This window comes from Balaenoptera borealis (assembly GCF_965194805.1).
Source record: "Balaenoptera borealis genome assembly, chromosome: 13".
Classification (NCBI taxonomy): domain Eukaryota; kingdom Metazoa; phylum Chordata; class Mammalia; order Artiodactyla; family Balaenopteridae; genus Balaenoptera; species Balaenoptera borealis.
In genome coordinates, this window is record NC_138870.1 from 16,613,206 (window position 1) to 16,628,176 (window position 14,971).

A 14,971-nucleotide genomic window follows, 5' to 3' on the forward strand; every position below is an offset into this window, starting at 1 on the left:
CTTGGCAGTGTCCCTTTAATTATCTTAAAGTGAATGTAAGTTAACTTACCATTGCAAAGAATTTCGATATACTTAATTCAATATGCTTATCTAAATAAGGTGACTATTCTACAATCTTTAGGAAGAGGAAGTAGTCCCACCTCGTCCTCCACTTCCTCGGTCCTATGACTTTACAGACCAGCCTCCCATAATCCCCCCTCTGCCCAGTGATAGCAGCTCCTTGCTCTGTTATAGCAGGGGCCCAGTCCATCTGCCCGAAGAAAAGAAGATTCACCAAGTTCAAGGATATCCAAGAAATGGATCTCACTGTGTAAGTGGCTGCAATAGCCACAGAATAATCAATCGTACATGCCCTCATTTTTCAAACTTAATTTATTTTAGACTCAAAACTTTTTTTTATTATAACACCACTTTTAGCCAGCACTTTTTTGTTCATATATAACATTATCATTTGTTTTTCCTGTTTTAGTTTTACCATTCTTATTTTGTAATATTTTCACAATTTTAATAAAATTTCATAGTTTCTGCTTTTCATGAATATTTTCATAAAGTGGTTACTTTATGTGCCTGTGTTTAAGGAGCCATATTTTAAATATACCATTTCAGGATATTAGAAGCAAAATGATATCTTTAGATCAGAAAGATGCAAGGAAAAGAAGATTCTTACCAGGAATGATCAAAAGGTTGGGATGTGGGCAGTTCAGTCTAGGAAAACTGCTAAGAGAATGTGGACATTGCCAAGGAGAGACATTACCCATGGAAACTGGAAAAAAGGAGTCTGGGGATTAAACAAATAAATGTAAAATGTAATAAGCAAGGAGAAGAGAACAAGGAGAAAAGGAATAGGGCTAATTGAGTTAATATGATATAATTATTTTTAGACTTTAGTTTTAGTATGATAAAAATGTTCTGATGACTTTGTCCCTAAGAGGAATATTCTTAATTTTAAAATCAAAAGATATGCTGGTTAAACATCTTTTTTAAAGTCTTTTTTTCTACCCTAATTGTAACATATATATTAATTGTGTTATACCCAAGATAGCTGACTGAGGCTTTTAATTGTTAGAGTGTGAGTGTTTAGAGATAAACATTTTAAAAGAGACTTTTGCCTTTTTGTGTGTGTTTGTGTGTGATTACATATCTTTCTTTCAAGGGTCCAGATTATAGACTCTACAAGAGTGAACCAGAGTTAACAACAGTGGCAGAAGTTGATGAGTCTAATGGAGAAGAAAAATCAGAATCTGTTTCAGAAATGGAAACTTCTGTTAAAGGTCAGCGTTTGAGATATGTTTTATCTGCTGCGTTTTTCAGACACCTTAGAAATAAATTTAGTTAATATGTTGACACAGTACATATACAAGTCCACAGTCCCTTATCTGAAACCTTTGGAATCTGATGCGTTTCTGAATTTAGAAGTTTCAGATATTGGGAAGATAACATGACCCATAAACCACATATCAACATGTCATCTCTCTCTGCTTAGACAAATGTGGCAAAATGTGGGATTTTTCAGAAAAGTAATTTCTGATCATAACCTGCTAGTCAATTTTTTTTTTATAATCTGCTAAAGGGTCATAAAGTAAAGCTTGAAAAATAGTAAGTGGTAATATTCACATAGCTTTTTCCATAACTGGAATATTCTTCTAGGTTTTCTAACGCTGGGTTTTGTGTTGTTGTTGTTTTGGGGTTTTTCTTAATTAGAAAAATACTGCCATCTTGAAAACTTAATATTTATACACCTTTCTCATTCTCATCCAAATCATATCTTTTTCTCATTGAAAGTCTTTGTTAACTTTATCTTTTCATACACAGATGTAAGTGAAACAGTCATAGTCTTCGTCCTTACCATATTCGTGCATATAATTATAAATATGCAGGAAATATCAGACTGCAAACAAAAGTAAATGTTTTTGGCAAATAGGTTACTAGATACCTGGCCAATCCTCCACAGACTATAAACACTGGTTCATATCATTTTAAATATTTTTGAGACGCTTCAACAAGTTGCGGAAAAGTAAAGAGAGGGATGTTCAGGCCAAAAATTATATGAAGGGTAGTGCATTAGTCTGCTCAGGCCGCCATAACAAAATACCATAGACTGAGTGGTTTAAACAACAGAAGTTTATTCTCACAGTTCTTGAGGCTAGAAGTCCCAGACCAAGTTCTGAGAGGGTTTGGTTTCGGGTGAGGACTCTTTTCCTGGCTTGTAGATGCTGCCTCCCTCACATGGCCTTTCCTCTGAGTGCCTTTAAATTCTCTGGTATCTCATTTTATAAGGACACTAATCTTTGGGGGCCAGGGCCCCACCCTTATGACCTCATTTAACCTTAATGACCTCCTTTTAATCCCCATCTCCAAATATAGTCACATCAAGGGTTAGGGCTTCAACAGGAATTTTAGGAGGACCAATTCAGTCCATAGCAAGAGGCATCCAGGAAGTTAAGTGGAGCATGAAAGCCAGCTTTCACCTTGTGACAGGACAAAGCTCAGAGCATGAACAAATTAGGAGTCTGCTAGGAGACCCCCTCAAATAAAGCTGGGGCCCTCTGAGGGCTATACTCTCAGTGAAAACTGATTAATTCAATTTCATCAAAATTTAAAACTTTTGCCTATCAGAATGGAAGAAAATATTATCAGTACATATACCTTACAAAATCCTTGTATCCAGAATATATAAATAACTCTTGCAAATCAGTAATAAAGATAAACAACCCAATAAAAAAGTAAGCAACAGCCTTGGAGAGTTAACAAATCAGGTATATACAAATGGCCAATAAGCACATGGAAAAGCTTACAACTTATTAATCATAAAAGAAATGCAGTTTCAATGCAAATAAAAATCACATTTCACACCTTCTAGAATGGCTCAACTTGAAAGACTGACTACCTAGTGTTGGTTAGGATGTGGAACAATTGGAATTCACACACATTTCTGAGGTGGTATAGGATGGAACAATAGTTTGGCAGTTTCTCATATAGTTAAACATGCAGTCATCATAGCCAGGAATCCTATATATTTACCTAAGAAAAATGAAAACATAATCCCTCAAAAGACTTATACAAGGGTTGTTATAGCAGCTTTAATTCATAATAGACAAAAACTGGAAGCAGTCATATGTCTGTCAACAGAGTATGGCTAAACAGGTTGTAATACTTCTCAGCAAAAAACTGATAGATGTATTTACTCATAAGAACTATATCATCTGAAATATGTTCTCTAATATGGCTTGAATTCTTCCTGGAAGTTTTTCCTCTTTTAAATTTTGGGTTTTTTTTTTTTTTTTAGTATATAATCATAAGCTCTCATCTAAATAAATTGTCTGAAGTGTACAGATCGATTACAGTGTAATTTATTTTGTACCACATGACTTAAAGTCGGGCTTTTAAAAATGGACCACTGACTGGCATAGTAGAAGCCTTTTCTTTATTTGAACTGTAAAAATTACTTGTAATACATCAGTCCAGCTCTTCACATTCTCAAATATACAACTCTAATAAACACAGAGTTCATAAACAATATTAAAACTTCATTAAGCTGCAGATTGTTTGGTTCATAACCTAAAGGGGCCCTGAATGATTGACCACCATCTGTCTTTGGGGGAAAATAAGATTTCATTTTTCTACTTAGTTAATGTAACTTTAATGAGCCCAAAGAGAATGATTTTTTTTTTTTCAGCAAACTATTGAGATTTCATTAATTTCTTATTTTACTTGTGTCCTCAGTGGACAATACTGTATATATTCTGCTTACACAAGATGACTATGGTACAGATGAATACATTTTATGTGAACTGATCATTAGCTTTTATTGTTGTGTTAATGATTTTGTGTGTGTGTATTGTTTGTTTTCTAATTATAAAAGTAGTGTGTGTTCATTTTAGAAATTTTCAAAAATGCAAAAGTGAAAGTAACTTCAATTACCTGTAGTCAACTATTGTTAACATTGTTAGTGGATTCTTTATTGAGGTGGTGCAGTGTGATTGAAAGAGACCAAATGGGAATTAAGGACATTTAGGTAAATCACTTAACCCTTCTGGCCATAACTTTCCTCATCTCTGTGAGAGGATTAGATTAAGGTACTTTTAACCTCCGAAAATATTGTAAATACTTCATGAAGAAGCAGAGCAACAAGGGAAAACGGGCCAAAGCAGAAGCTCTAGCCATGCTGCTGCTAAGCTATATGGACTTAAGGAAGTCAGTTAACCCAGATTCTGCACTTCATTTACCTTCTTTTTTTACAGGGTTGTTGTGAAGAGATATGATACACTGCGTATCACTAAATTTTATAATTTTTTTAATGTCATCTGTTATCATCAGTAGAACTTTATTTCTAAAGCTAACCCTAAATTTGTCTGGTCAGTATCATTGCGGGCTTATTAGGTAAAATAAGTAACAAGGCTATTACATTTCCCTGTCTCTTTTCAAACGATAAATTTGCCTTCTGATTTCAAAAGCCTTAGAAATTGAATATGTCCAAAGAAAGCAATGCCATGTGAAGATGTTTTGTAGAACTTAATGCTGTTTTTATTTTTAGGTTCCCACTTTCCTGTTGGAGTAGTCCCTCCAAGAACAAAATCACCAACACCCGAATCTTCGACAATAGCCTCATATGTAACTTTAAGGAAAACTAAGAAGATGATGGATTCAAGAATGGTATTTAATTATACATTAATTTCCAGAAGGATTCTCAACCTATTTATTGCCACCTTGTATATGCTTTAATTTTTAGAGGTTTTTTTCAAAACTTTTTTTTTCTGGGCCACACCACACGGCTTGCGGGATCCTTCCCCGACCAGGGATCGAACCTGTGCCCCCTGCAGTGGAAGTGCGGGGTCCTAACCACTAGACCTCCAGGGAATTCCCATCAAAAATTTTTTTTACATACTCTTAAGAAAAATTTAGTAATCTTAATTTTTTTAATTACATTCAGGGAATTAGCACCTCAGAGGACAGGCCTAATCTAGGTCTTCTTTGCTCAGACTCCACATGAGGTCTTTGGGGCACAATTTGTGGAATCTGTTCTCAGATAGCTGCCCTGTGTTACCCCTCTTGACACCTCTAAAAATTTCCTTAGGAGAGTGATAGACATGTGCTGTGGTCACCCAAGCTAGTGGACTTCCAAGCCAGCCTGAGTTTGCAGGGCCTTTCCTCTGCAGTAGACTTGGAGTTTGCCAATCCTCTGGTTACAATGAGCAATGTGAATTGAGAATGAGAAGCAAATCCTGTACTTCACACTTTCATCTGAGATCCATTTAATTCAGACTGGCTTTTAACCAGTCTAATCTTGGTCTTCTTGGGAAGATTCTCAAAGGACTTAACTCCCTTTCCCCAAGTACTCTCTAGAAATTTGGGCTGCAAAAGAAATTTTACTTTTCATCTTTATAAATTCTATTTATTTGGTATGAGATAACTTAAAACTATAAGAAAAGACTGAAAGGTACAACAAATGATAAGATTTATGATTATTCTTGAAAGATATTAAAGTATGGTACAAAGTATATGCCAGAAATTCTGACAAATTTATGTATATAAGAAATATAATGGTCCTGTAATACTGTTGTTCATAGTTAGGCATTTTTTAGATTAAAAGGGTGTTTTCTTTGGAAATTATAATGTGAAATAAGGCAACAGAAAAAAAACTTTAAAAAGGCATGTTGAGATCAAACAGAAAGATATTAGTGGATTTATATTCTGTAACTATCTTTTTTAAAAAATAACTATCTTAAATACTAGAAGAAAGACTTCTACATAACCAAATACTGGGGGGAAAGTATAGAAGACTAGTTACCTAATACTGTACCGGAAAGTCCTTTATAAGCAATACAGATACCAGAAGAAAATACTTACAATATAACAGACAAGTTTCATAATATTTGAGGAATTAATACAAATCAGTTATTTTTAGGGCTTTTTAAAATGGAAACTATGTAACAGTAATTCACAAAAATATGAAAATTGCTCAACCCTGATAATCATTTTTAAAGTGCTAACTAAAACCCCAGTGAGATACTCTTCTCCAGTTATACTGGCAAAAAGATCTAAAAATTAATAATATCTGGCATTTTAAAAGAATAAATAGATTTGTACAATACGATAACTTGGAAAAGGAAGTTTCAGTGAGACAACACTTTTGCACAAACACAGGAAAACCAGGAAGAATACATGTTTGTTGTTACTAAAAATGAAAGAGTGCTAAAGTAGCCAACTTCCCAATCAGTATCTAGAATTTACCTTTATTTAAAAAATTTTTTTCACAAAAGCAAATGCTTTGTTTCACAAATGAGAAGCATCATTTCTGCACTCTAAGGCTTTTCATTTTTCATTTTCCTTTCAGTTTCTACTTGAGCTCTTCAAGATATTCTATACAATAGAAAACAGTTCTAGATCTGTAGCTACTGCCCTGCAGACACATTTTAGATTGCAGTGGAGAGAAGAGGATCTTGGCCATTATCCTGACATACTGCTTAGTCACGGAAATACTTACCTCTGCCCTGGCTTCTTTCCAAAACACCAGCAACTCCACCAATGTCTCAGTCAGTTCCCAGCAGTTCAGTCCAGAGGACACAAAGAAACCTATGCATTCTATTCTATAGATCTTAGAATATGTTTAATCTCTAAAATTTCTATTATATAAAATAAGCTAAAATTTCCTTTTGACAGTTATTGATATACTTATTTTGGATCTCATACCAACATTGTTTTATATCTTTAGTAAGAAAGTGAGAAGTAAGAACTGGTTGTTTAATGTGACTAATATTTTTAAACCCTTCAGTAAACCATAAAAATGAGCCATGTAAATGTGTATATATATATATATATATATATATATATATATAAAATATAACCTTCTGATTTATAGAAAATAGATTCTTCCATAGTTTTTCATAAACTAAGGATGTTTTCTCTACCAGTCTTTTCACAGTAAAAAATGTGTGACTTGAAACATTACATTTTTAGTATAATAAAAGAAATTGCTGATTTTTAGAAGCTATGCCCCCTGTTTTCTCCTAGTTTGAGTTTTATACAAGTTCCTGTCTCAGGGCTGTGGGGTAGGGTCACTCCAGAGCTGCCATACGTTTTTGTATTTTTTTTTTTTAAAAACAAGCAAATCCCCTCCTTAAGTTCCTCTTCTCTCCCCTCCCTCCTACCTCCTCTCTCTCTCTCTTTCCATCGCTGATCCTGCATCAGTGCATGCATAAAGTAATCTGTCTTTCTGGTGTTATCTAAATGACATCCAAAACCTCCACTTTAGATTTTGCAAACAAAATAAATGCATTGTAGGACATTTTTTATTCTAACATACTGTTCAGAAGTTATCCTGTATTCAGGTATTCATCTGTTTGTTTACTTTCAATTTAAAGGAAAGACCAAGAAGTGCAGTGGAACAGCTCTGTTTGGCTGAAAGCACTCGACCTAGGATGACTGTGGAAGAGCAAATGGAAAGAATCAGGAGGCATCAACAAGCATGCTTAAGGGAAAAGAAAAAAGGATTAAACATTATTGGTGCTTTAGACCAGTCACCCTTACCAAGTCCTTCAAATTTAAGGGATAATCCATTCCGGGTTACCCAGGTATATCAATTGCTTTTACTCATTCTTGTGGGTAAATCTAATATCACTTGAATCTTAGAATCATAGAGTTACATGGTTGATGGGCTTTTAAATGTCAGCAACATGGATAGTTATATTATTCAACTCTTATAATGTGCCAGGACAGCTTAGTAAAATGGAAATAGCCCTGGGTTCAGGAAACCAGAGCTAAATTACTTGTTGGATACCCTCCTATCCGTTGTGGACTTAATCTCCTCTACCGTAGATGAAATAAAGATACAACCTGTCCTATCTACTTCATGGAGATAGTAAGAAGATAAAAGTGCTTTCAACAAATGTAAAATGCCATGCAGGTTAGCAGGATAGTCCCCAGTTCCCCTCCCAATGAAATGTGTATTACTCTGTATACTAATTTAGCATGACCTAAATTGTAGCGAGAGAGGGTTTCTAAAGAAAAGTTCTACTATTCATTACATTTTAACTTCAGTCTTATAAAGAGACACCATTCCATTTCTTATTACTTATTTGTTTGTTTGTTACCCTGATTCATAAATCAGAGCAGACTAAGGAACCTTTCCAGTGGCTTCAGTCTGGTCTATCCCTGTTAGTAGACATGGACCAGCTGAAAGTGATTCCCTGTCGTCATAGAAATCCCCTTTCTGTCTTGTCTAATGGAGAGCAGGCATTGCTAATGGTGATTCAACCAATTAACAGTAGAATAACTGCACATTCGACACATTACAAAATAGATGATTAATATATATAAGATTCCTCTGTTGTTTTTCATAAGGAAACCTCCTTGCAAGTGAAGAGCCAACTTTAAAAAAAAAAAAAAATCAATAGGTACTGTCTAAAAACTATGCATGACCGTATAGTATGAATCTAAAAATGCTGTTTATCTGTTGAACAGACTCGAAGGAGAGATGATAACCTTAAGGAACCGGACGCCATCATTAGAGAAAATGATGTGAAGCCAAACCACGAAACTCCTGCCGCAGAAACTGTTCGACTAAAAGAAGCTGAACCTCAAAATACAGATTTCAGCGAAGAGGTAGAGAGATTATTTTAGGACAGATGTTACAAAGGGGTGGATTTTTGAAGATAAGGTCAAGTGAGAAGGTTGAAAATAGTTACGTGTCATTCTGTCACAGGGGCTATATAGATCTTAGTGAGGTGATAGGCTTCGTATAATTTGATTGATGTATTCAGCCACAACAAAAACTGGGTTAATTGAAAACTTAAAACATGATCAATCAAGGCTGGAATAAATTATCATTAACCCAATTAAAGAATGTTATATCCCAAAGCAGCTAGCTAATGGCAATGTACCTTTTATCCTAGTAGCAAAGGACATTAATTTTTTTTTAATTTTTAAAAAAATTTTTTAATTTAATTTTATTTATTTTTTATAGGACATTAATATTTTTAATGTACTTGAATATAAATTTATATGTCAGTAAATATTTGATAGGGTATGGGTTTTTTAATAAACTTTATTTAGGAATCATTTTAGATAATTCACTAATATATTAAATGTGGTAAAAATGATTTGAAAAAGAAAATTTTTCTTCTTCTATAGTTTAAAAAAACTGAAAATGTTTTTTCCGAAACACTTTTCACACCTGAGCCAAATGGAGTAAATTCTGAGGAAGTGGTGGATAAAGAAGAAAACAAAGAAAAGATGCCCAAGGATGTTCCATACAGGTAATAATTAGGAAAAACAAACAAAGGAGTCATTCACAAAATTGTATACCTGCTTAAAAATGGTAAACTTCAGAGTCAGAGGTCTTGGATTCCAGTCCCAGAATATCTCTTACAAGCTGTAGGATCTTGAGCAAGTTACATAACTGTCCTAAATGCAGGTTCCTCACTTGTAAAAATGAGGATAATAATAGTATCCATGTCACAAGTGTGCTATAGGGATTAAATAAGAAAATACGTGTATAGCACTTAGCACTGTGCTAAACACCTAGCAAGTGATCAATAAATACCTTTTTTTAAAAAATGCCATAGGCACACGAGCTACAGCAAAGTAAGCACCTCAGCGTTGCCTGTATAATGACAGACATTGATCAGATGTCTAAGATGTCTGATAAGCATTCCAAAAATTATAGTGATTTGCCATTTTTTTTTAACTATATTTCTTAACTAGCGTTTTTAAATGCATATCCTCAGTCTCACCATCCATAAAAAAATTCCTAGTGCTGGAAAAGAGAAATGCTGTATTTCATGTTATTAGGAATGCCTTTATCTCTTCAATGAATAGCAAGAGGGAATTTGAAAAATATTTGGTGATAGCTGATAAGAAAAAAATCTCTGCTGAACTTTTGTTAATAGACATAGATTAAAACACATCCAGTATATTACAGATCTATGAGTTCATAATGATACAACAACAACAACAAAATAATTTGTTGGCCCCTTCAGAGGACGCTAGGGAATCGACTTATTGTTCCAAAACCTGGTACATAAAGAGAAAGAAGTAAATAATTTATCTTACCTTTCCCAAACAAACTGCAACCAGAGAGTTTATGAGGAAACTCTTCTTCTTTATTAGAAGAATGTCACTCAATAAAGAATGAGAGGGCTTCCCTGGTGGCTCAGTGCTTAAGAATCTGCCTGCCAATGCAGGGGACACGGGTTCGAGCCCTGGTCCGGGAAGATCCCACATGCCGCGGAGCAACTAAGCCCGTGCGCGACAACTACTGAGCCTGCACTCTAGAGCCCGCGAGCCGCTACTACTGAGCCCGCGTGCCACAGCTACTGAAGCCGGCGCGCCTAGAGCCCATGCTCCACAACAAGAGAAGCCTGCGCACCACAACGAAGAGTAGCCCCCGCTCGCCGCAACTAGAGAAAGCCTGTGCACGGCAACGAAGACCCAACGCAGCCAAAGATAAATAAATAAATATATATGTTTTTTTAATTTATTAAAAAAGAATGAGAGACTTTGGGACTTCCCTGGTGGTCCAGTGGGTAAGAATCTGCCTTCCAATGCAGGGGACATGGGTTCGATCCCTGGTGGAGGAACTAAGATCCCACATGCCGTGGGGCAGCTAAGCCCACGTGCTGCAGCTACAGAGCCCATGTGCTCTGGAGCCCACGCACCACAACTAGAGAGCCCACGCACCACAACTGCTGAGCCTGTATGCTCTGGAGCCCCTGTGTGCCACAACTAGAGAGCCCGCACACTGCAATCAAGACCCAACACAGCCAAAATTTAATTAATTAATTAATTAATTTAAAAAAAAAAAAGAATGAGAGACTTAGAATATCACTGCTTTGCTAAAACCCTGTTAAAATAATGGATGAACAATATTCCTCAGTGCTGCTAAAGCTGTTAGCTAAAAAAATATGACCGGGAGCTTTAAAATGAAAGGGTCAAACTGATAACCCCTGAAGTCACTGATCTTTTTTTGTTTTGTTTTTTTAAAGATTTTTTTTATGTGAACCATTTTTAAAGTCTTTATTGAATTTACTACAATATTCTGTTTTATGTTTTGGTTTTTTGGCCACGAGGCATGTGGATTCTCAGCTCCCCGACCAGGGATCAAACACCCACACCCGTTGCATTGGAAGGTGAAGTCTTAACCACTGGACTGCCAGGGAAGTCCCCTGATCATTTTTAACATCAGGAAAGGAGACAGCCTATTAATGCAGTAGTGCAAGACACCCACCTAATAGAGTATTACTTGCTTCCTTTCCCCCCAAACCTAAGTCTGATCAAGCCTAAGAATCATATCAGTTTATAAAAAATACGAGGGATACAGTCATCAAAATCCAGAATTTAGTAAATTATTGGACAGATAAACCAGGTTCTTTCCTAAATAAATGACAAAGAATAAAACGGGTGTGTGGGGTGGTATATTTTAAAGTAGACTTTAAGGGACTTGTCAGGCAAATACAGTGTGTGGACTTTGTTGTTTGGATCCTGATTCAAACAGATAACTCTAAGATGATATTATGAGGCAATCAGGATCATTTGAGCATTGACTGGATATTTGATGGTATTTACAGACTGAATGATATGTCTGGAATCTTCTTTAAAATAATTTGGGGAGGATTTCCCTGGTGGCGCAGTGGTTAAGAATACGACTGCCAATGCAGGGGACACGGGTTCGAGCCCTGGTCCGGGAAGATCCCACATGCCGCGGAGCAACTAAGCCTGTGCGCCACAACTACTGAACCCGCGCGCCTAGAGCCCGTGCTCTGCAACAAGAGAAGCCACCGCCATGAGAAGCCCGCACACTGCACCGAAGAGTAGCCCCCGCTCGCAGCAACTAGAGAAAAATCCGCATGCAGCAACGAAGAACCAATGCAACCAAAAATTAATTAATTAATAATAATAATAATAATTTGGGGAGTAGGGGGCTGAGGGTTTAGAATGAAACAAGATTGGCAAAATGTGGACAAAAATGCCAACAAAATGTTAGCAACTGTTAAGTACAGATGGTGACATCTTTTCTGTATAGTTAAGATTTTTCATAACACTAAGTTGGAAGAAAAAAAATTAATTGCATTCTAAAATAACGAACTTTAAAACTTCCATCTATTTTCATTAGCCCTCAAGATGAGTCACAGATCCCAAATCATAAACCAGAAGGCCACCCTGAAGAAAATACAAAGGACAATATTCATGAGCAGGAAGAAACTGTTATTTCTTATGAACTAACTCCTGAGGCTTCTAGAGGAAGTCAGACAATGGCAGGTAGATATTACATGTTTCCTCATTTTCTCACTGGTGCTTCCTCTGAACCTCTGAATTTATTTGCCGTGTGGAGACTCTAGCAAGGGGGCCATGCAGGGACATCAACTGCAGACCAAGCAGCCTTTGCCTTCCCACACTTGCACGGTCAGGAGGGCTGCACTTGGACCAGAGCACAGGGCCAGCCCTGCCTGAGCAGCTAGATCCGCCCTCTCTCCTGTCTTGGACGTCAGTTCCTTCTCTTTGTTGTGTTTTATTTGTTTTTTTAATCTGAACCTTTACACATACCTTAAACTTTTTTCTAAGAAGAAGCTATTTTAGTACTTTTCTCTGACGCTGGATTCTCAGAGTATTCATAAGCCTACCCCTTTGGGAACTGTGGAAGATTGAATATCTACACTAGTAGAGTGGATTTACTTACTTAGCCTCTACTGTAATCCACATCTGGGTTTTTCTTTGATAGTGGAAGACCATGATCCATAGCATGTTTTAAAAAAATAAAAATTTCTGTGCTGTTCTTTTATACTTTCTGGATTCTTCACACATCTTTTTTCTTTTTTTTTTCTTTATGACTTTTGCCAAGGGATGGGGGTAGGGGAATCATCCCACTAGTGTAATGTATCAGTTTCGCTTCTCATGGTCCATAAACAAAAAGCTATCCCTAGTAATTCTTTCTCCTCCCCCCCAACCCCGCCTCCAGTCATTTTGCAGAAGGGTAAGTACAATGAAATTTAATTATGCAGGACTGTTCTTAAGAGCATTTTCTGTATCTTATATACATATAACATGGAAATTTATATCATCAGCCATGTTCCTTTGTAACCAGTATGAAGTACTTTTTCCTTTGCCTCTTATCACTCACAAGGCAATGTGTACAGGAATTCTCACTTTCTTTAAAGATTGTCATTGATCACATTCCGTTATTATTATGCCAAGTCTGTGTTAAAGGTTGGGTGGGTGTATTAAAACCACAGCATTTATATCATCTGCAGTATTTAGCTTCATGCAACTAGAAAAGCTTTTAAAAATGAGACCCAACAGGGGTGAGTCACTGATAGACACCTGAAAATTAACCTTGAAGCCCCAAAAAAAAAAAATTTTTTTTTAAATTTTTTTCCACTTTCATTGAGATATGATTGACATATAACATTATATAAGTTTAAGATGTACATGGAAGAAGAATTTTTAACCAGTCTTCCAGAGACATTTCATACTGAATAATCAGTTGCCAGAATAGCAAAAAGCAGAGCCGAAATGCAACTAAGAATTCCTTCCCGACACACGTTCTGTGTTGGGAATCGCAGCGTCAGGATTTCCTTCTCCGAAGGTGTCTCCAGGATTTTGATCTCGTCACATTTTCTCGGTGTGTTTTAGTGCAAAGCCTGTCCCCGTCTCCCGAGTCCTCGGCATCACCCGTTCCGTCCACTCAGCCGCAGCTCACAGAAGGCTCACACTTCATGTGTGTGTAGTCTCAGAACAAGTACGTCGTTTCCTTTCATTTTTGTGCTTTACTGTTAGAGCTTTCAGCCTGACTTTTGTTGATTTGGTGAATAAAAACTGTGATGAATTCCGGCCTGTGTGTTAGGGATAGTTAGCAGACCAAGTGTTTGAACCACAGGCAGTAACTCAAAATTTCCAACATCAGCCCTTCAATGATCTGCAACATGACAACATTTTCTCTGTCTCTTCTTTCACCATGCATAAAAACAGCTAAACTTGGAGGGAAGGTTTTGCAGTGTTTTGCAGCCGTGCTCCCACCTAACGTTTCTTTCCACAGTCAGGTCTGAGAATTCTGTTCAAGTCGTTACATTTTGATACAGAAATGTTTTTTACATTCAGCGTGACCTATCTACCACACTGGGAGTTTGCTAATTATTTTTAAGGATAAAGAAAAGTTTATGGTACAGCCAACTAGATATGGAATGTAAAATCTTTAAGATCCATCAGAAATTATTTCTAAATAATAATTTTTTTTTAAATCAGGGCTTTTAAAAAAGCCACAGGTGGGGGACAGGGAGACGGGGCCTTTCTCAACCAGTGTTCCTTAGACCACACTTTTAGAACCACGAATAATTTCCTAAGGTGTCTTACTTTTAAACTTTATCAACAGTGGCTAAAGTTTACCTCAGTTTTGTACTTACATACTTTTTTTATTTTTCAGAAAAGCTGTGAGGTATGGAGTGAACATTTTATGCCTTTTTCTGCACTTTTTTTCTCAGTATCTACCAGATCTTCTCATGTTTGGTGCCTTCGGATTATCACCAATTTCTGTTTAACAGTTATAAGCTGAGAAAACACCTACAGACATTATGAGCATGACTACAGACATGTTCTTTGATTTTTACTCAAAATAAATGAGTACAAATACCAACTTGACTAAGTTTTTCATCCGGTAGTGCTCATTTTCTAGCACCTACGTCCATTCACACCTTTTTGTAGCAGCTATAATCTGTGTCCCTTGTTTTCAGCCAGAAGATTTATGTTTCACTGTCTTGTCATATCTGTAACTTTTATTTGAGATCATGTCTATCTGGAGCCTAAAAGAGGCTTTGTTTGTTGTCAGTTGGTATCTCTTTAGGATTTGTTGTATTTGTTGTAGTCTTAACCTGTGTCTTGCCTCTGTCACTCATATATTTAAACTTTTAACTTAACACATTCAGAAGTGGCAGTTGCCACTAGTGACAGAATAACACCAAACACGGGGATAATAAACATGATG

The 14,971-nt window shown here is 36.3% G+C and overlaps 1 protein-coding gene across 21 annotated transcripts in view; it reads left to right on the forward strand.

The window, feature by feature from the left end:
* PLEKHA5 (pleckstrin homology domain containing A5) overlaps nucleotides 1–14,971 on the forward strand; it is a 236,855-nt gene that overhangs the window by 220,235 nt on the left and 1,649 nt on the right. For 16 of the 21 annotated variants that reach the window (XM_082351877.1, XM_082351899.1, XM_082351905.1 and 13 more), the window contains 7 exons: nucleotides 1,154–1,271; nucleotides 4,535–4,653; nucleotides 7,362–7,571; nucleotides 8,461–8,601; nucleotides 9,130–9,254; nucleotides 12,110–12,255; nucleotides 13,627–13,732. In XM_082351877.1, coding sequence (XP_082208003.1) covers nucleotides 1,154–1,271; nucleotides 4,535–4,653; nucleotides 7,362–7,571; nucleotides 8,461–8,601; nucleotides 9,130–9,254; nucleotides 12,110–12,255; nucleotides 13,627–13,721 — 954 coding nt within the window. In that variant the 3' untranslated portion in view covers nucleotides 13,722–13,732. Of the gene's footprint in view, nucleotides 1–121; nucleotides 311–1,153; nucleotides 1,272–4,534; nucleotides 4,654–7,361; nucleotides 7,572–8,460; nucleotides 8,602–9,129; nucleotides 9,255–12,109; nucleotides 12,256–13,626; nucleotides 13,733–14,971 lie in introns of all 21 variants that reach the window. The other 5 variants (XM_082351903.1, XM_082351904.1, XM_082351886.1 and 2 more) reach the window with 3 other exon arrangements.